Source organism: Camelina sativa, chromosome 11, assembly GCF_030686135.1.
Source record: "Camelina sativa cultivar CO46 ecotype springtype chromosome 11, ASM3068613v1".
NCBI classification, from domain to species: domain Eukaryota; kingdom Viridiplantae; phylum Streptophyta; class Magnoliopsida; order Brassicales; family Brassicaceae; genus Camelina; species Camelina sativa.
This window is the reverse complement of record NC_141890.1, coordinates 12,533,048-12,552,828: the sequence shown is the minus strand read 5'-3', so window position 1 is coordinate 12,552,828 and position 19,781 is coordinate 12,533,048. Positions and strand designations below refer to the sequence as shown.

At 34.8% G+C, this 19,781-nt stretch overlaps 3 protein-coding genes across 3 annotated transcripts; 1 reads left to right on the top strand and 2 right to left on the bottom strand.

The window, feature by feature from the left end:
- Positions 1 to 912: 912 nt before the first annotated feature.
- LOC104723207 (phospholipase A1-IIgamma-like) lies at positions 913 to 3,928 on the bottom strand. Its single transcript, XM_010441537.3, has 4 exons — positions 3,405 to 3,928; positions 2,596 to 2,979; positions 2,275 to 2,504; positions 913 to 1,516 (listed from the first exon to the last, which is right to left on the bottom strand). Exons 1-4 carry the CDS (start codon positions 3,699 to 3,701, stop codon positions 1,120 to 1,122), a joined length of 1,308 nt encoding a protein of 435 aa, XP_010439839.1. The 5' UTR covers positions 3,702 to 3,928; the 3' UTR covers positions 913 to 1,119.
- A 10,242-nt stretch (positions 3,929 to 14,170) lies between these two features.
- On the top strand, positions 14,171 to 17,926 carry LOC104723204 (Tetratricopeptide repeat (TPR)-like superfamily protein). Its single transcript, XM_087476335.1, has 6 exons — positions 14,171 to 15,898; positions 16,095 to 16,226; positions 16,317 to 16,498; positions 16,589 to 16,700; positions 17,413 to 17,550; positions 17,637 to 17,926. Exons 1-6 carry the CDS (start codon positions 14,648 to 14,650, stop codon positions 17,766 to 17,768), a joined length of 1,947 nt encoding a protein of 648 aa, XP_087332461.1. The 5' UTR covers positions 14,171 to 14,647; the 3' UTR covers positions 17,769 to 17,926.
- Positions 17,914 to 19,462, bottom strand: LOC104723205 (uncharacterized). Its single transcript, XM_010441536.3, has 5 exons — positions 19,152 to 19,462; positions 18,706 to 18,775; positions 18,435 to 18,557; positions 18,243 to 18,331; positions 17,914 to 18,153 (listed from the first exon to the last, which is right to left on the bottom strand). Exons 2-5 carry the CDS (start codon positions 18,770 to 18,772, stop codon positions 18,058 to 18,060), a joined length of 375 nt encoding a protein of 124 aa, XP_010439838.1. The 5' UTR covers positions 18,773 to 18,775; positions 19,152 to 19,462; the 3' UTR covers positions 17,914 to 18,057.
- Between the last annotated feature and the right edge of the window lie 319 nt (positions 19,463 to 19,781).

The window sequence follows — 19,781 nt, the reverse complement described above, 5'->3', positions numbered from 1 at the left end:
TCTCATTGTCTATAACTTCCAAGAAACCAAGACCCATATCGTTTTGTTGGACTTTACCTTTGTTTTTTTGAAGAACCCTCCGTTTCCCTGGGACCATGCACTTGTCTTTTAACTCATTACTCATCCACTCATTTATTGAACAATCCGATGTCTCTGTTCCCATCCAGTCTAAATAGTCAGATTTGGTCGTTCCTTAAGCCCTTGCAACGCCGTGAAAGTAAGCCTCTATAGGCAATATATGAAAGGCTGCGAGGTTTCCTAGAGATTTCATATATCGTGACTTTCTTGTATCTATATTGGAAGCTCGTCTCCAACCTCAACGTAAACTATCAATGGGTAATTAATCAGAATCATCCTAGATATTCTTTGTCGGTAACACTCGGAGATGAACCAGTCTGTTTTTTTATTGCATTATAAGACACAATCCATTTGGTTGAACATACCATGTAAGATAATATAGCTCCTTTATAATGCTAATTCAAGGTATTAAGTCTGACCAATTAGGATTTTCTACACAACTAAATTTGGTCGACAACTATCATTAGGGTGTGCATGTGGACGGTCAAGATGTACGGTGAGTAACCCTAAAGAAAAATTAACCTTAAAAACTTATTTCTCTTCGAATTATGTCGACGACGTTCTTGTCTATTCTTTCTTCTTCACTCTTGTCAGTTGATTATTCGCGTGCGTCAGAGTCGGATGTTATTAATACGGGCTATGTAGCTGGGGATCCAAGTTGTATAAAAGAACATAAATGCTTTAAAGCTTAAAAACTTAAAACACAATAAAGACATATATACGAGTACGACACAACACAACTATGGCCAGACATTCATATATATAGTACATGCATTAGGGTAAAATACAACGTTAAATAGAAGCAAAATACATTATATTTTAAGCATCAATAAATTTCCAAAAAAGTAAAAATTATTTTGTACTAAATTGCCAAAAGGTTCTGATTTTTTACATTCAAAATATTAAATTAAAAATAAATTTTTGTTGTTAAATAAGTAAAATTCAAGAATACGATACAAAGAATATATATGAAAAATACAGTCTTTTCAAACATCAACTTGAAAGAAAGAAAGAAAAAAAGTAAAAAAAAAAAAAAAAAAATCACAAATCAAAATCTTCATTATCATCAATCTCATGGTCCAATAAATTCCAAGAGCCATCGTCTTGTTGGACCATACCTTTGTTTTTAAGAACTCTCCATTTTCCTGGGACCATACACTCGTCTTTTAACCCATCCACTGATTTATTGACCAATCCGATATCTCTTTTCACATCGAGTCTGAATTCGTCAGCTTTGGCCGTTCCTTGAGTCCCTGCAACGCCGTGCAAGTAAGCCTCTAGGCAGTGGAAGGTCGCGAGGTTTCCTGGAGATTTCATGTATTGTGACTTTCTTGTGTCTATTGGAAGCTCGTCTCCAACCTCGGAGTAACCTATTGGGGGATATATCGGAATTACGTCCGGTAGATTCCTTGTCCGTAACACTCGGAGATCTTCCAACCTGTTTTTCATTGCATTATAAGTCATGCTTCATTTGTAAGAACGTACCATGTAAAATAATAACAAGGCTATATTATAAATTTATATAGGACCTTCATAATAAGGTTAGTTGATAGTACTATTAATCAAAATACGTGGATGATATTTAATATCATATTTTATCTTAATTATTTCATGACGGTTCTTTCTTTGTTTCAAAAGAAAAAGGGTCTCTTCATGTTTTGTATAAAACTAGACCTCATTTAAGGCATACATCACTGACTTCCACTTGACACCTATCATAATGATAAATTGATATATGTCTTTTATCAATGATTTCTCAAAAATAATTCGGATAGGGTATGGAGGCTTGCACGTACATAAAACTTTTCAACGGAAAATCTTAAAATCCAAAAATTAAATTTGAATACAAATATTAAGATAGAATATCTGCTCGAACATGAACATCCTGACTTTTTTTTCTTCTAGGTATGTATTACACACATGATGCATATAGCATATCTTTACAATAACTTCTGAATCATAGTTTTGTTTTTAAATGGTAACGAAAATTATTTGTTAACTAAGTGATTATATATTTATATCTCTTTTACGTCTTGATCAATTTGTACTAAAGACATTCATTTATCAATGTATCCGCGATCTTTAAGGCTTAACCCAACTTCGGCTCATCAGAAATCATATAAAAGAGTAGTTTTGTTATGAAATGAAAATTTTGTAAATATTGTGAAAAATATATAGTAGATAGGATGGACGTACCCGGAGAAGAGTTTCTTAAAGTCAGAATCCCCAACACGAGGACTAGCAAAGACAAAGGCCGTAACTGGAAAAGACTTATCAGGACGACTCTTTGGTCGGTTATAACCATTAGCCACAATATCCGCAGCATTAAGCGTCGCGAGTGCAGCTCCAAGACTATGACCACAGATAGTTATACTAACTTCTTCGTCCTTATACTTATCCAACAATCTCCCAACCTCTCGTAATACCTATTTTGTTATTCTCTCTCAGATATATACTTTTGCAAACAAAAACCAAAGTGGTAAAAATCGTCATTTCAAAATTAATATATAAACGGACCTGGTCACGAGCATTGGCCTTAGTAAAAGGTGATCGTTCATCTTGAGACATGTATATTAAATACCAACCTTGATGAATTTGAACTTGATCATTTTTCTCACCGAAGATTTTCTTGGCGTTCACTAAACCGAATTCGAAGTCGTTAACCCATTCAAGCGGTTGAACTGAGCCTCTCCAAGCAACCACAATATCTCTCCGGCCAAGAAGCGCCGTGCCTTGGTCGTCTGTTACCGCCACGTAACCCATCCAATTCGACTCCTTTGTCCATCCCTCACGTGAAACCGGGAACAATAGGAATGACTCAGGCACGTGGACCTGTGATGTCGCGTATAGAAACTTGGTTACTTTGTACTTTGTGTACGGATGTGCTTTCTCTAGACCCACCTGCGTTTTAAGAAAACAAAAACGGTTTGCATCATTGTTTCTTGCATAAGAAGAAAGTACCTTTTCCCTTATTAAATAAATATATTTCTTGCTTCGATTGGTGACATTATAAAATAGTATAAAAAATGAAAAACAACATATGTGGAGTAAGTTGTAATATATCATATAGTATGTACACTCTAACAAATAAAGCATATTCCATCATTTGGGTAATTTACACCGTTTTTGATTGACGTAAGATGAAATAAGGCATATTGCATCATTTGGTTTATTCCGCAAAAGTATATGATGGGTATAACAAAGTAACCTTGGCAAATAATCATGGAAGGAATTTCAACTTTTCACGTTTCACAATTCTAAAACCTGTACCGATCGATCAAAACGTTAGATACGTAAACTTTTCTTTTCATTTATTCCGATGTTACCTTGGCGAAGAAGTCTTTTCTAGAGTAGATGCTAGCGCCAGCGAACTTAGACTCGGTGTTGATGTTGAAAGTATCATAACCAGCCTGAGCCATCTCGCCGTAATGTATGATATACTCCCGGAGATCTTGATCCAACGGCTGTAACATCCCTTTCCAGTGGTTTAGACCGCTCAGATCTCTCCATCTCTTTGCGAATTCTTTAGCCACTATCAACTTCTCCTCCTCCTCTTTCTTCTTCCTCTTCATGATTCTCTTGAAGCTAAAACACCTCATCGCTTTCTTGTCTTCTTCCTCCATAATTAATCGTTCAGATATATCTCTGAAGTTTATTTGATCAGAGAAGAAACTCTTTGAGTCAAAGAAGATGAATTATGTTGAAAACTTTAAGAGATGATATTTGGTTTGAAGATATAAATATTTAATCGCGTATCTTAGGCGTGCTGTAGAGGAAGCATCGTTCTCGATATATTTGGTATTAAATATCAAATTTGTTTGATAGACAAAAAGTTTAAGTTTCTTAATATGTCCGGAAACAAGTTCTTTTTAACGTTTAAGGAAAGCAATAGCTCATCAAACAAACGATTCCTTTCTTTTCTTATAATCTTCTTTCACTTTTCTGTCATGATCTATGCTATGACTATGACTATTCGAGTTGGATTTGACCAAACCAACCAAAAAATATATAAAAGGGTTCGATGTAAAATTGGTTCAAAATTCAATTGAAACTAAAACTGTACCGAACCTTACCAAACTTGGATCAAGCTACTCTATATTTAAACCGTAAAGTCAAAATTCGAAGAAAAAACGAATCGAGCATATCTACTATCATATTACGTGAAAGCATGAGTGTGGATGTCACTAATTGAGTAAATTGTCAATTGCTTGTAAACGTGGAGCAAGCTATCTAACATAATACTAATATATGCTTTAAATAGGGTCGACACAAACTTCTTTGGAATAAGATCATATATATATGCGATCATTTAACTATAGAAAAATATTTTAAAATGATTTGCAACTAATTTCATACAAATAATTTGATCTTATCTCACATTATAATATAGTCGATAGTCACGTATAGCTCCGAAATTGACGGTCATATCATATGTGTGTTACCAACTAAAAAGTCCACACGTTGATACATTACATGATTTCAGATCACAATTATATAGATTGATTTGTCCCTTGTTTTTTAAAAAAATATTTTCTTATCCGTGGAAGCTTCGTAACATGGAGGCTTAGCTAAAACCGTGCACACGTTATGCAAACAAGTTGTTAAATAAATCTAAAATCCATAGCGGGTCAGTGCATATTAATAATAAATTTGTTTCGCATAATAAATATTTTAGTACTCAAAATATATATGTGTTGTAACTAAACATTAAGACAGGCCTTTTACAAAATGGGCTTGAAGCTTTCAGTTTTCGTCCATAATGTATAGGGCCTAATTTCTTCTCTTCTACTTGTTTTTAGTCTCTCACACCAAGTTTAAAATATTTTTTACATGTGAAACTTGACCGTCACAATATATCCGGTGAAAAATTGATAATTTATTTGACATGGTACATCATAATACTATATGGAAAAAGCCATCATACTATAAGATAAATATATGATTGTACAGCTGCAGAAAATCCAAATGTACAGTACGTAATAATTGGTGTACAATGTTAGTATGACCATTTTGGTGAAAAACTGAAAATGGTCCTGAGTCCAATGCATGGCTTCACAAGGATCATTGCATTACTGTCTCCACAAAATTAGTCACATACACACGTGTAATTATAGATGAACACAGAGGTTGTGTGTTACCCTCACCCTTAGGCCTCAGCGATAGACGATAGGGTTTGTCAAAATTGGTGATATATATATCCTGTGAGATCCTTTGAAATGAATGAGTTTTTTGGATTAGGTTTAGTAGTCTCATGGGTTTAACAGGGCTAATTAACCTGTTAGAGTTTCGAATAATCCTTTCTTTTTTTACCAACCAAATAAATTAAATTTAAAATTTTTTAAATAGATTAATTAGTAAATAACAAATATGTAAATTATTTGAAAAACTAAATATATGATAGATTTTAATTAGGTGCAATATCATTTTTTAATATTTGTTGCTCAATTTTTTGTTTTTTTTTCAAAGAAAAGACTAGTCATTTGCAATGTGGGAAATGAATTAAAAACCTGAAGTTGGTGAAGCTAAGAGAAAAAAAGCTTTGGAACCAGAGCAATTTCAAGGTGGAGAAACCTAGAGGGTCGAGAAAATAATTTGCCTAGGGTGATGACTAATGTTTATGATAGACGATCTTCAAACCATATGTGCAATAGTCCGTTAAACATACGAGTTTTTTTCGTAACGAAGACATATAAATTTATTCGTAATCGTCTTGTCAATGATACGTGAGATGTCGACTGTCGAGAGCCAACTTTGTTGACGTCGTTTTTTTATTTCTTCTTTCCACATATGATGGATCGTGGTTTGGAAGATCATCCTAATCAAGTTGTGGTCCAATTTTGTAAATGTTGTGTGTTGTGAAGTAGATAAGGGTGTCGAATTTGCCGGGAGTAAGATTTTGGTCTAACATTGTTTTACTAATACCAAATTGTGAATGTGGAAAGATGCCCGTAAAAGTGTATTATCATGGATGACATATGATTTGATTTGCTTAAAAAATCTAATCACATTTGATTTCAAATAATTTTAAGTATTGGGTTTTGTATCTTAAACAAATATTGAAGTCGACCAAAAAGAAATACATTATTGAAGTAAATTAAAGTCTTCCTGCTCAGAGTTGTAACAAGGAACAAAAATGCTACCTATAATTGGACATTTTTTTCTGTGTGACGGCACCTGTATTTGGAAACATATACTAATCTACGTAAACTACTCTTACATCATAGCATAATATTCGGTTTGAACTTAGTAAGTATCTATTATCTGGTAATATATAAACTTTTCTTGTTTAAGAATACCACTTAGAACGAATACAGTTGTCAAGGATCTATGTAATGGTGATCCGTAGATGGTGGGGTGCATATACTAGACCCACAAAAGAACCTACTAGAGAATCTTTTCACCATTCTAATGTCGTGTTACTGAATACCACTCTTTTGTTCATGTTAAAGAACATTAAAATTCGTAGTATATATATATATATATATATACAGTTATACACCCTAACGCATGATTTGGAAATATATATGTATACAAGACTGGCTATTAGATTAATAGGGTTGGTACATTGATGACTGATGGAGTAGAGATAGATATGGATACCATTTTATTTTCTTGCTTAAAAGAATAAACAAAAGCATGTGGGAAGAGAAAGCTCCCTTTAACACCTCTAATATGGCTAAGAGTCCCCAACACAAATCCTTTTCATAAATTCACACATATAACAAATTTCCATGACATAACCAGCAATTCAATAGAGCCCACTTTTCAGAAACAAAGATGCAATACTCGAAATAGGAACAATTCATTTAATATGTCTAATTACAATTTTATTAGTACACAAGTCAGCATCACCAACTTCAAAACTAATGAATCTTATTTAATGTGAGGAGACGACCAAAAAATTTTAAATGTATATATTGTTAAAGATTTTCATCTTCTCATCCAATATAAAACCCTCACTACAAGAAAATACGCTCTTTGCGACGGAAATCTCCAACGGATAAATTCTCTCGTAAATTTGCGATGAATTTACGGGTCATTTACTACGAAGAAGAGGACCCTCACAATTTGCGAGAGAAAAGTTCCTCGACAATCCCTCGCAAATTTGTGAGCGATGTGCGGTTAATTTGTGAGAAAAAGCTGTCCCTCGCAAATCTATCGCAGTCTTGCGACAAATTAGCGAGTAATATAATCCATAGCAAATTTGCAAGGAAGAAACGAGGGATTTGTGAGGTCATTATGGTTTAGGGTTTAGGGTTTAGGGTTTGAGCTTAGGGTTTGAGATTAAGGTTTGAGCTTAGGTTGAATTCTGAAATAAAGTTCCCAGTAAACATCAAGAGACAAATTTTTTTTGAGATGAATCAACATGTGTAAAGAAAACACATAAGATATATATATATATGTAAATCAAGATGTGATTTACTTTCATTATGAACATATAAGACCAAGTGTTAAAGTGTTTTGATCAACAATTGCAATATAGAGTCCATAGTCCAGTAATCACCAACTATATGAACAATGAACTTTCCAAAACATAGGAAAAACATGAAATTAATAGAGATTGTATCATTAAGAAAATAAAGTTGATACAAAAGAATATATACACTTGCGAGGGATGTGCGGTGGATAAGCGAAAATTCCCCACAAGAGTCTCGCAGATCACTCACAATTTGCAAGGGATGTGCGATTCACCCTAGCTAATCCCTCGCTAAGTCCTCACGGTTCCCTCACAATTTGATATTTTACATGCAAATTAAAGAAGATCATTACTAACCAATATTGCATCAAGAGACAAGAAACTTTGGAGGTTAATTTCCAAAGCATAGGAAAAGCTAGCCCTGAGATTTTAAACCAAACCGAAATAACCGAACCGATATTTTTGGTGTTCGGTTCGGTTTCGGTTATGGCGGCTGAACCGATCGGTACAATTTTTTTTTCAAAAAAACCGAAATATTTCGGTTATTTCGGTTTGGTTTTCGGTTAACCGATTTTTTTTTTTAACTTTTTTTTTTATTTTTTTTAGGAAAAAAACTAATAAAACCGAAATTTACCCTAAATAACCGAAAAATCCGATTTTTCATGTTTTTAATCAAATTTCGGTTAATTTCGGTTTTGAAATTTGAAAACCGAATTAACCGAGAAACCGAAATAACCGAACCGAAATATATTTCGGTTCAATTCGGTAAGATTTTCAAAACTCAAAAAAACCGAATAACCGAAATAACCGAACCGAATTCACCGAAATAACCGAAGTCCCAGGCCTAGGAAAAGCTGAACTTAGCAAACTAATAACATGAACATAGCAAACTAATAGTATGAACCTACTTTAATTTTATCTACACATAGCAAACTATTTGTGTATACACCTAGTAGTTTCCATTAATTGTCTACTCATAGCAAACTATTTTCATATTTTGTAGGAAAATATGAACTTAGCAAACTAATAATATTGGATCAATAATTGCCAAAGCATAGGAAAACTTTCTTTAGCTTTTGACTGAGTACATTTTAATGAGGATGATCTTGGTATATAAAATGAATTTGATTATAAAAGTGCGAGGGAGTTGCGACGGATTTCTTACTTGGCCTTGCAGATCCCTCGCAAAGTTGGTGTATTTTAATTGGTCAGTTTGTCGGTTGTTGCGACTTGGTTGCGAGGGATGTGCGAGGTTCCCACGCTAATCCCTCGCAAAGTTGGTGTATTTTTATTCTTCAGTTTGTCGGTTGTTGCGACTTTTTTGCGAGGGATGTGCGAGGTTTCCACGATAATCCCTCGCAAATTTGGTGAATTTTAATTGGTCAGTTTGTCGGTTCCTAGTTATTCCGTCGCAATATTTGCGAAGGATTTACGAGGGCACAAAATATTTATATATACCAGCGAGCTCTAGTTTGAGCGAAGCTCAAACCCATTCACCTAAACCCTAATCTCCCTTCTTCATCCTCTCAAACCCTAATCTCTCTTCTTCTTCGTCTTCTCCGGCAAACCGTAGCCACTCTTCTCCGTCGAACCTTCATCTTCTCCATCGAACCTTGGTCTTCTCCGTCAAACCTACGTCTTCTCCGACAAACCCTTCGTCTTCTTCGTCGAACCTTCGTCTTCTCCATCAAGGTATTAACCCTAATATCTCTTCATCTTTGTTTCTATCCTCCTCGTCAAACCCTAATCTCTTCAATTAACCCTAATTTCTTCAATTAACCATAATCTCTTCAATTAATCCTAATTTCTTCAATTAACCATAATCTCTTCAATTAATCCTAATTTTTCAATTAACCCTAATTTCATCTATTAACCCTAATTTCATCTAATTTCTCTTAGATATGATTAAATTGATTTTGATTTTCTTATAGATGTTTAATGGAAACGATTACACAAGGTTCCTGTCTGATCAAGGTGTACTTGCTCCCACTGGTTCTAACCGTATACGGACTCTCACTGGTTCTAATTCTCGTCATTCAACCTCGCAACCACTACCTCAGACACCGTCTTATCATACTCCTTCTCCTTCATCCTCTAATGTGAATCTTGGCTTTGGGGATCATCAGGAGGTGACTCCACCTGCTCGTTCGTCGTCTACAGGAGCTTCTACACGTCTCAACAATCTTACACTGGAAGAGTTGCTCGATAGTCCTGGGCGTGGAGGTTTAACGAAGCTTGACCCACTTCAACCTCCAGGAACTGTCTGGTAAGCAATGCTTTAAAGTTTTTAATTTCATGTTGAAATCTGATATTTGCATGTTGAATGATAGTTGCATGTTGAATCTGAATCAGTCTTCATGTTGAATCCGAATCATTCACTCCTTTCATTTTGTATTTTGTTTGGAGGTTTGACAAAGATTTCTATGTTTCCGCTATTGTACGAAGCATCTTTGAAAGAGATTTCAAAGAGCCTCATGCCAATTGGATACAGACGCCGACTAAAGTGGTAGACCGTTGGTATGAATCTTTTGCGGTAAGTCAAATCTATTTTGCTACTTTACAATATGTTTTGTATGTCAAGTTTAAACATATACTAATTTACTTTTTTTGTTTTTTGGAAGCAAATATATAATTGGGACCGTTCCATAAACGATAGAGTTAGGAACGAGTTTGAAGACAAGCTTAAGGACAGGATGTGTGATCAAGTCTCGAGGTGGAAGTTAAAGTGGAAACTGAAAGGTGATGAGGCAAAGCCACGGTGGATTGATCCTCAAGTATGGAGTGGTCTTGTTAAATATTGGCTTGATCCCAAATCAGAAGTCAAGAGTACCAACAGCCAGAATGCTCGATATTATGATCCTGATGGCACCAGCATATATAAGCATCCCTCAGGTCAAACCTCTTTTAAAGCTCGAGCTCGAAAACATGTAAGTGTTTAGGCCTTCTTTTTTTTGAACTAGCATTGACCTTATGGACAATCAATACACTAATCATTTGTCTGTTTTTCTGTTTCAGTGTGAGCTAACTGGTGAGTTAACTCCTGATTTTGTACGCATCCTAGAAGAGACTCATCGAAAGCCTGATGGGTCTTTTACGGATGGAAAGTCTGAGTTTCTGTTCAACGAGGTATTGTCCAAGATTCAAGAGTTAGAATCTGAGCTTTACACAGGGGATAATGGAGAGAGCACTGCTTCTGGTGGGGTGTCCATTCATGTCAAAAACAAAATTTACACATCAGTAAGTTGTCTATTTTATATACTTTGAATGTCTTTGTTTTTGTTTGAGTGTTGTCTTCGTCTTTCTTTGAAGTTTCATTGTTGTGTTGTTGTTTTGTTGGTAGGTTGCTCCAAAGAAGAAAAACATGATTTATGGCGTTGGTTCTTTGCAGTTTGAAGCATCCTCTACCAGTAGCGGTCCACTGCCTATGTCTCCGGCTAATGATCCGGTAATATTGGCTCAGAAGCTAGCTGCCGCTGAGGACTGTATTCAAACTCAGGCGACTCAAATTCAAACTCAGGCGACTCAAATCCAACAAAGTTCAGAGAGGATCCATAGCTATGATGCATACTTCGAGTATCTCACTGAAAAGGATCCGGAATTTGCTTCTAATTTTGGAAACACGACAAGGACCAACCCAGAAGTCGGAGGAGAGGGCAACACTACCAACATCGATGAAACAGGAAACCCCGGTGCAGAGGGCAACACTACCAACACTACCAACTCTCTCTCTCAAACTTTTTAAAACCTTGTGTTTTGTAATGTAAATATTTTTTTAAAACAATTTAAATTTCATTTTAGTTTGAATTTTTTGTTAAGACAATTTAAATTCCATTTCAGTTTGGATTTTATAGAAATTTTAATTATATTCCCAATTGCCAATTCAAATTAAAACTTCAATTCAGTTTCAATTCAGTTTCAATTCAGTTTCAATTCAATTTCAATTCTAATTCAAATTCAAATTTAATTTTAATCCAGCTTGCAACGTATTTGCGATGGATTCAGTTTCTCGCAAATTGCTTCAGATTTGCGAGTCAAGAGGTTTCTCGCAAACTGCTAATGATGTGCGAGGAATGTGATCCTCGCAAATTGCGAGGCGTTTGCGAGGAAAAAATTTCCTCACAAAATTTGCGAGGAAAAAATTTCCTCACAAAATTTGCGAGGCATTTACGAGACGCGATTTGCAAATTGTAGTGCCTGTAACAACAATGAAATCAAGTATAAAACAAAATCATGGCACCATAATCAGAAATTTAAAAATGTGTGTACAAGATATAGTTAGGTATGTGTGCACATGCGTTAATATGTATAAATTTGTGTATATTTTTTAAGTTAAAGCAAAGTATAGAAGAGACAAGATGTTGATTTTTTGTAAAAGGACCACCTTCGAATATTGTTATTATTAGGGTTTTATTAATTATTGAAAAAACATATAGAAAATATACACACATGGATACATGTATGCCACCCCCACTAGGTTATGTGACATTCTTTTCAATTCTCTGTTCTTTCCCCTTCTTCGACGCTGCTCACATTAATTTCCCCTTTCCCTTTCGTAGTTAGCTAAGCTTTTTCTCAATAAATCAATCTAATCATTCTCAAAAAGACCAACCAGTAAACACGTATACCTTCTTCTTTTTGTTTTTTTGTCTATCTACATTTGAACATCAAGTTACTTAACTGTTCGGCGATTAACTTTTTGTCTGTGTGAGAAAATTTGGAACTATGTCGAAATTGGGTAAAAAGATTTGGAAACGACACGGTTTGTCAATTCGAAAAGTTATTAAGTTAAACAAAACTATAAACTTTCAACCCTCTAAGGCTCTAACGATGAAACATATAAAGTATACAGTATTGGTAAAAATAATAATCAAATATTTTATAAATTTACTAAAATTCAAATTTAATTTCGTGATTACTACAATCAATATGTTGCAATGAAAGGTCCAATAGTATCAGAATATCGTCATTTTATTCTATCCATTTACATTACTAATAAAGTAATAAGTAATATAAGAGTTATATAGTGTCAAGCTATTTTTATAACATTAAAACTTAAAATAAATAAATGTCTGAATATGTGTTTGATCAATTTACAAAAAGAAGTGTTTGATCAATTTACAAAAAGAAGGGCAAAATCAATATGATCTGTGCTGAGAAAGTAATGCGGGAAAAAGTCAGCATCAAAACAGCTCTTCTTCTCCCAAAGTGATCTACGTTGGAACAATAATACCGGGTTTAAGTTATGATGGTGTAATACTAACAACGAATCAGCTAAACTAGGACGCTATGTGCCGGTTTAGATTATTGGGTTAAGTCTTATTTAAACTTTGAATTATAAGCAAACACTTACTTAAACAACGAGTCTATAGATGATAATGATTTAAAAATTTAAAGTTTATTAACTTTGAGTAAGGGATAAATTATGATTTTAGTTTGAAAATCACCATCAGAAAATATTAAAACGTTATGCATTTCGTACAGAAAACAACTCTAAAACAACGATGTTTGTGGAAACCGAAACAATGGTACTTTTACCGTGTAAAATTTAATGTGGGGGTTTAAATCAGACCTTAAGTAGCATTAAAATTAATGCACACTAATGTAGTTATTTTACCATTATTAAATCTAATCGTCAATAACTCTATTACGTTTATTGTGTCTGTTTGTTACCAAAAATCTAATCGTCAATAAGTCTATTATCATAACAGTTATTTACCATAACTTCTTTAGAAACGAGTTTAGTTACTAATTTTTTAGAAATAAGTTATCCCCTATATAATAAAACGAAAGTACACAACATTGTTTTGTAGACTATCTAACTTTAATAAGTTGGTTACAAATAGGTTATATATTAATAATATATTATTGGTTACAAATAGGTCATACCAAAAATCTTAAAAAGAATATTCTGAAAAATCATATCATCTAACTTACCATATTAATTTTCTTTATTAAATTATTCATCAAATAATATATTTTAAATCTAACTTAACATATTAATTTGTTAACTATCATTATACTTCACCTTTCATTTTTATATATGAGTCTATTTTGTGAAACAAATAAATTATCATATTATTTATTATAATTAAAAAATAGTTTTATTTCCGGATAAACCATAAGTTGAATTTTTAAAAATAAATATAAATTGTTCAATCTATATTCAAGCTTTAGTAATATTATTCTTTTAATATAATATCTATTGAATCAAAAAATTCAGTGAGTAACATGTCAAAATTTGAATATCTAAATTCAAATTTACAAAATTATGTCTTATAATGACATTCAAGTCATGATGTAGAATATACATTGTTGAAATAATTTCATATATAAAATTTTATTAAAATATTAAATATACAAAATTTGGTATAAAATAAAATTTAACTATTGTTATAGCACGAGTAATTATCTAGAATCATTAATAATATAAAACTTACAAAATAAATGTCTTTTTCATGCCATCATATTTAACATATGATTTTATTGCATAATGATCTATCTAAACAAACTTTTAAAAATAATTACATAAATTATATTTTATATAAAAATTATAATATAAATAAAATGAATTTCAACCCGTGCTATCTAGTTAATACCATATTACGTAACAAAAAAAAAAATGTAAGTAATCCCATCATTCCTATTAAACTGATCATTCTCAGTATTGCCGAACACAAACTGAAATTGTCAAAGACAAAGGTAAAAAAGAACCGAGAGAGGGACCAAAGACTTAAAGTGTTGTTTACTTTGGTTTTAAAATTTGAAAATCTAAGATGAACAGAAGAACGTTCCTCGTCATCTGTGCACTCTCTACTTCAAAAAATAAAGCATAGTTTCAATTTCATTCAGATTATTATTCTTCCAACGGTCGAAAAAGGTAAAAAACCAATTTATTATAAAAATACATTATACAAAATCTTTATTTTTTTTATTTTTATTATCAATCCTTCCAAACAAGTCTCTCATCCTTCTTCTTAATCCCAAAGGCCCAAACTTTGAATCATCACTATCACTCTCTCTCACTCAAGAAACTGCACGGACAACGACATGCTTTTAATTTCCATGCAAATCACTCCTTTCTTCTCAAGAAACCATTTTTGAAAAATTGAAACATTTTTCCTCTCTTATCAGTTATCATCAAGACATCAATCAATGGTGGCCGGTGGTAAGGTTCGTGTAACAATGGGTTTTCATAAATCACCTTCCACTAAAAAAACCAAAGACATGACTTCTCCTCTTCCTTTACCTCTCCCTCTTCCACCTCCTCCTCCGTCTCTTAAACCGCCTTCTTCCGGTTCTACTACTAAACCGTCTACTAATCATCCTGGTAAACCGGGTTTCACTCGCTCTTTCGGCGTTTATTTCCCACGCGCTTCCGCTCAAGTCCACGCTGCTGCTGCTGCTTCTTCACAAAACGGCGTCGTCTCTGAGCTTCGTCGTCAGGTCGAGGAGCTTCGTGAGAGAGAAGCTCTGTTGAAAACAGAGGTCCTCGAGCTTAAGCTTCTCAGAGAGTCCGTTTCAGTCATCCCGTTGCTCGAGTCGCAGATCGCCGAGAAAAGCGGCGAAGTCGAGAGTTTGAGGAAAGAGACGGCGAGGTTAGCGGATGAGAACGAGACATTACGGCGAGAGTTTGACAGGAGCGAGGAGATGCGGAGAGAGAGCGAGAGGAGAGAGAAGGAAACAGAGGCGGAGATAGTTGAGCTTCGGAAACTTGTTGTTTCGTCGGAGAGTGACGACCACGCGCTCTCGAATTCGCAGAGGTTTCAGGGTTTAATGGATGTGTCGGCGAAGTCGAATCTCATCAGAAGTTTAAAACGGCTCGGGTCGTTGAGGAACATACCCGACCCGATTCAGAACCAAGAGAACAGCAAAAGCGTTTCTTCATCCGGCGACGCCGACGGCGACATTTATCGGAAAGACGAGATCGAGAATTATCCTCGGAGCTGTAACTCGGACGAGTTCACCGAGTCGTCGTCACTCTCAACAGTCAGATCTAGGGTTCCGAGAGTCCCTAAACCACCGCCGAAACGGTCATTTTCTTCATTAGGTGATTCGACGGAGAACAGAGCAGATCCTCCACCGCCGCCGCAGAAATCTATTCCGCCTCCTCCTCCTCCGCCTCCACCGCCGCTTCTTCAACAACCACCACCACCTCCGTCTGTTTCCAAAGGTCCTCCTCCGCCTCCTCCACCGCCGCCGCCGAAGAGTTTAGGCATTGCGTCGGCGAAAGTGAGAAGAGTACCAGAAGTCGTGGAGTTTTACCACTCGCTGATGAGAAGAGACTCAACAAACTCGAGAAGAGATTCCACCGGTGGTGGCACCGCCGCAGAGGCGATACTCGCTAACTCCAATGCTAGAGACATGATCGGAGAAATAGAAAACCGATCGGTTTATCTTCTCGCGGTAATTATCAAATCTAGCTCTTTAACCGGTTCAGTACATTTCGGTTTAGTTTCTTCAATCTCTGACTTTGAGTGCGTCAGTGAGAATTGACTGGGTCGTTCGTTCCACTTTTTCCTCGTCCTTTTTCGAGTAACTACTTTTAAAATTTTAAAAAATTATAAACCGGTTTTGGTTTAACCTTAACCGAAAATTGCAGATAAAAACCGACGTGGAAACGCAAGGAGATTTCATAAGGTTCTTGATCAAAGAAGTAGAAAACGCTGCGTTTTCAGATATCGAAGACGTTGTTCCTTTCGTCAAATGGCTCGACGACGAACTCTCTTACTTGGTATGATATGAAGAAAGCTTTCTTGGTTTGCTTCTTTGATTAAATAGAGATTTGACGTATTGAATTCTTTTTTGATGTCTCTTTCAAAAGGTTGATGAGAGAGCAGTGTTGAAACACTTCGAATGGCCGGAGCAAAAAGCCGATGCTTTACGAGAAGCAGCGTTTTGTTATTTCGATCTTAAGAAACTCATATCAGAAGCTTCTCGTTTTCGGGAAGACCCTCGTCAATCTTCAGGCTCTGCTCTTAAAAAAATGCAAGCTTTGTTTGAAAAGTAAAAATTTTAAAATCCAAAACTTACAGAACTCTTTTGATTGTGAGATGACTAATCAAGGTTTTTTTTTTTTTTGGTTGGTTTTTAAAGGTTAGAGCATGGTGTTTATAGTCTGTCGAGGATGAAAGAGTCGGCTGCGACTAAATTCAAGAGTTTCCAGATTCCGGTTGATTGGATGCTCGAAACCGGCATTACTAGCCAGGTCAGCAACATAGCTAATCTCGAGATTTACATTACTGATGCTTTGGTGTTACTTGCTACTAGATTACAATATTGGTTCTTTAAATGGTCATGACTCATGATCAATACTTCCCAATTCTGTGTGCAATTATTGCATTTTGATTGGATGATAAAATTCATTTTGGAATATAGAAAACATATAGGGTTAGATCACAAGAACAACAATTCTTATGGTCCCCAATTTCTGATAAAAGTCAATTGTTGAGGGCAGGGCAATTGTGAAAAATTGTTTATTTGGACACTGTCTTCTTCACTCTATTATTAGTTTTTTTTGCTTGTTGACATGGTGAATGAATGTACTAGATGACAAATTCAGATAGATACAAATTATTTCAGCAAAAGTAAACTTGTTGGATACAGTGTTTTACTTTAATTTTTTTGGTGGGGTTTTTCCTATGTGCACGCCTGTGATATTTTTCGAGATTTTCTCCTATTGTATCTTCCTGTCTGTTTCCTTTGTTTTCTTGCTTCGGGATTCATCAGTTTTTTTTTTAATACATACGCACACACCACAAGTAACAAATAGACAAATCAACAGAGAGATTGGAATCAGATTCTCTAATGACTTTGGATACCTTCTTTCTCACTCATATTTGTTTAGTAATAACTTAGAATAAGGGTAAAGATAGAAGTTTCGTATTAAGTGTCTTGTTTTGTTACGAATGGGATTTCAGATTAAACTAGCATCCGTGAAACTAGCGATGAAGTATATGAAGAGAGTATCAGCCAAGCTCGAAGCCACTGGAGGTGGTGGTCCTGAAGAGGAAGAGCTTATTGTTCAAGGTGTTAGATTCGCATTCCGTGTTCATCAGGTAAAAGAGACCTTGATCATCGATTTGGTTTTGTTACAACATTTGTTTTGTCCAACGCTCTTATAAACAATGTTGTTTTTGTTCAGTTTGCCGGAGGATTCGATGCAGAGACAATGAGGGCATTTCAAGAGCTAAGGGATAAAGCAAGATCATGTCATGTTCAGTGTCAAAGCCAAACACATCAACATAAACTTTGTTATCGATCTACCCCTTGTTGAAGAAGCAAACTTAGCTTCATATATATCCAACCTCACTGTTGTCATTATCTCGATCGATTCAATTTGTTTTTTTTTTTTTTTATCTAGACCGATAACTCTTGTGAATATACGTTCTTTTCTTGCTGAATGAAACAAAGAGAGGATAAATCAATCAAAAACCATCTTTATCATATGTACTGCTAATAAAAGTTATAACAAAAAAAATGTCTCAGAAAGACAGAAGTAAAACTAAATTCCATTGTCCTAAAACCAAGAACTCAGAGCATGCACTTATGATTGCACCTCCTACTTACACAACCACCCAACTATCACTTTTGTCACTTTTGTATCCCGCATCTTCGGATTCAGACCCATCACCATCAACTGCATCTTTACAGAGTTCCATCTGAAAACATAAAGGACGTATTTGTTAGGACAAAGGAATTAAAAAAAAACAGAGTTGAAAGACATGTCCTGAGAAACAAGAATACACACCATTTGAAGAACTGCTGCTTTCTCTATTTTAGCATTGGGTAAAGCTTCAACAACATTGTCCACAATAACATATTCGTCATCTGAATGACCTGATCAAAGACAGTACAGATCGATAAAGACCGGATTTAGTTACCCCTTTCAGATAAATTCGCAACAATCTCATATAAAAGGAGAAAAAAAAACTAAAATTACCTTTGTCAGCCTCCTCCATTGCAGAGTCACCTTCATCATCAGATGAGTATTCGTTGTAGAAGTCAAACGTATCAAAAGGAGGAAGAACCCTACGAGGTCGAATCAAATATGGTAAAGGCACTCCTGCAAAAAAAAAAAAAAAAAAAAAAAACCAAAATCAACCAAGACACAAAATTTTCCAGTTCAAAAAACACAGAACATGAAACAAAAAGGAACATAAAAATCAAATTGTTGAACAAGACCAAACCGTGACACAAGTGAATCAACTCACCATTACAGCCTTTCCTCTTACGAGAATCCATGAGACAATCAGCATAAACTGGTTCCAACTTCGCCATGTCCTGATTCAGAACAGTAATTCATTATCAATCAAGTGAAGCAATTGTGAGAACTTACTTTTATGAGAACCAAAGAGATCAGCCTAAACCTAAAGTACCCTCAAAAAGAGAACCCTATATTAAAGTTTGTATACCCAATCGACTAAAAAAGATTGAAAAATTTATGAAAGAACCCTTAGAGGATTAAGAAACTTATCATCTTTGTACACCTGATCGACGAAAACATATTAAAAACAAGAGATTCATATCGTTCGAAGCAGAGATATGCAGGAAAATTACTCCGCAAGCAAAAACAAAAACAAAGTAAACCCTAGTTTCCGTAACCAAACCTCGAAGGAAAAAAAAAAAATCAGTATGAAATAGTTATGTATGATATTACCTTAAGAAGATTAAAGATGAAACTGCTAAATCAGATCTCTCGAAAAATTGGATGGTCGTTCGAATTATCAAAAACAACTCAGTCAGGGGGAGAAGAAGAGCAGAGAGATTAGCGGTGGCTAAAACTTGAGATTAACGATTCTGGGAGGTGTATCAGCGATATAAATAGGGTTTTTATTCATTAATTTGTTTCCTTTTTCTAAAAGGTTTTATTAATTATTTTTAATAGCTGACGTGTCATTGATTAAACCAAAAATTCAAGCGGTTTAGATTCCTTATAAACCGGTTCGGTTAACACTATTATTATTTCTCGAGCCGACCTCTCTCTCTCTCTCTCTCTCATCTTCTCAATTAGTAAATCAAGAAAAATTAGGTTTTTCTTCCCGCCGAACACTCACCGGAAATTGTATCCGCCGTCTCTCAATTCGTCTTCCGGGTACTGTCAAATCACAAGTCCTTAGTAAGAATTTCGAATCTTTAGGTCTGCTTAAGTCGTTTTTGGTAGTTATGTTCTTCTCTTTGCTTTAGGGATAAATACTTTTGTTTTGACTTAGATAAATATGAAATTTGATAACTTAGGTTTTGTATGTGCGTTACATCAAATGAGGAAAAGACTAATAACAATGTTGTG

Excerpts from the sequence above, each read along its gene's own strand:
- LOC104723207 (XM_010441537.3), bottom strand. The coding sequence starts at position 3,701 with ATGGAGGAAGAAGACAAGAAAGCGATGAGGTGTTTTAGCTTCAAGAGA. Across the intron at positions 2,980-3,404 it reads GAAAAGACTTCTTCGCCAAG|GTGGGTCTAGAGAAAGCACA; the intron begins GTAACATCGGAA and ends CTTAAAACGCAG. Across the intron at positions 2,505-2,595 it reads AGGCCAATGCTCGTGACCAG|GTATTACGAGAGGTTGGGAG; the intron begins GTCCGTTTATAT and ends ATAACAAAATAG.
- LOC104723204 (XM_087476335.1), top strand. The coding sequence starts at position 14,648 with ATGGTGGCCGGTGGTAAGGTTCGTGTAACAATGGGTTTTCATAAATCA. Across the intron at positions 16,499-16,588 it reads ATGCAAGCTTTGTTTGAAAA|GTTAGAGCATGGTGTTTATA; the intron begins GTAAAAATTTTA and ends TGGTTTTTAAAG. Across the intron at positions 16,701-17,412 it reads AAACCGGCATTACTAGCCAG|ATTAAACTAGCATCCGTGAA; the intron begins GTCAGCAACATA and ends ATGGGATTTCAG.
- LOC104723205 (XM_010441536.3), bottom strand. The coding sequence starts at position 18,772 with ATGGCGAAGTTGGAACCAGTTTATGCTGATTGTCTCATGGATTCTCGT. Across the intron at positions 18,332-18,434 it reads AATGGAGGAGGCTGACAAAG|GTCATTCAGATGACGAATAT; the intron begins GTAATTTTAGTT and ends GTCTTTGATCAG. Across the intron at positions 18,154-18,242 it reads AAGCAGCAGTTCTTCAAATG|ATGGAACTCTGTAAAGATGC; the intron begins GTGTGTATTCTT and ends TTATGTTTTCAG.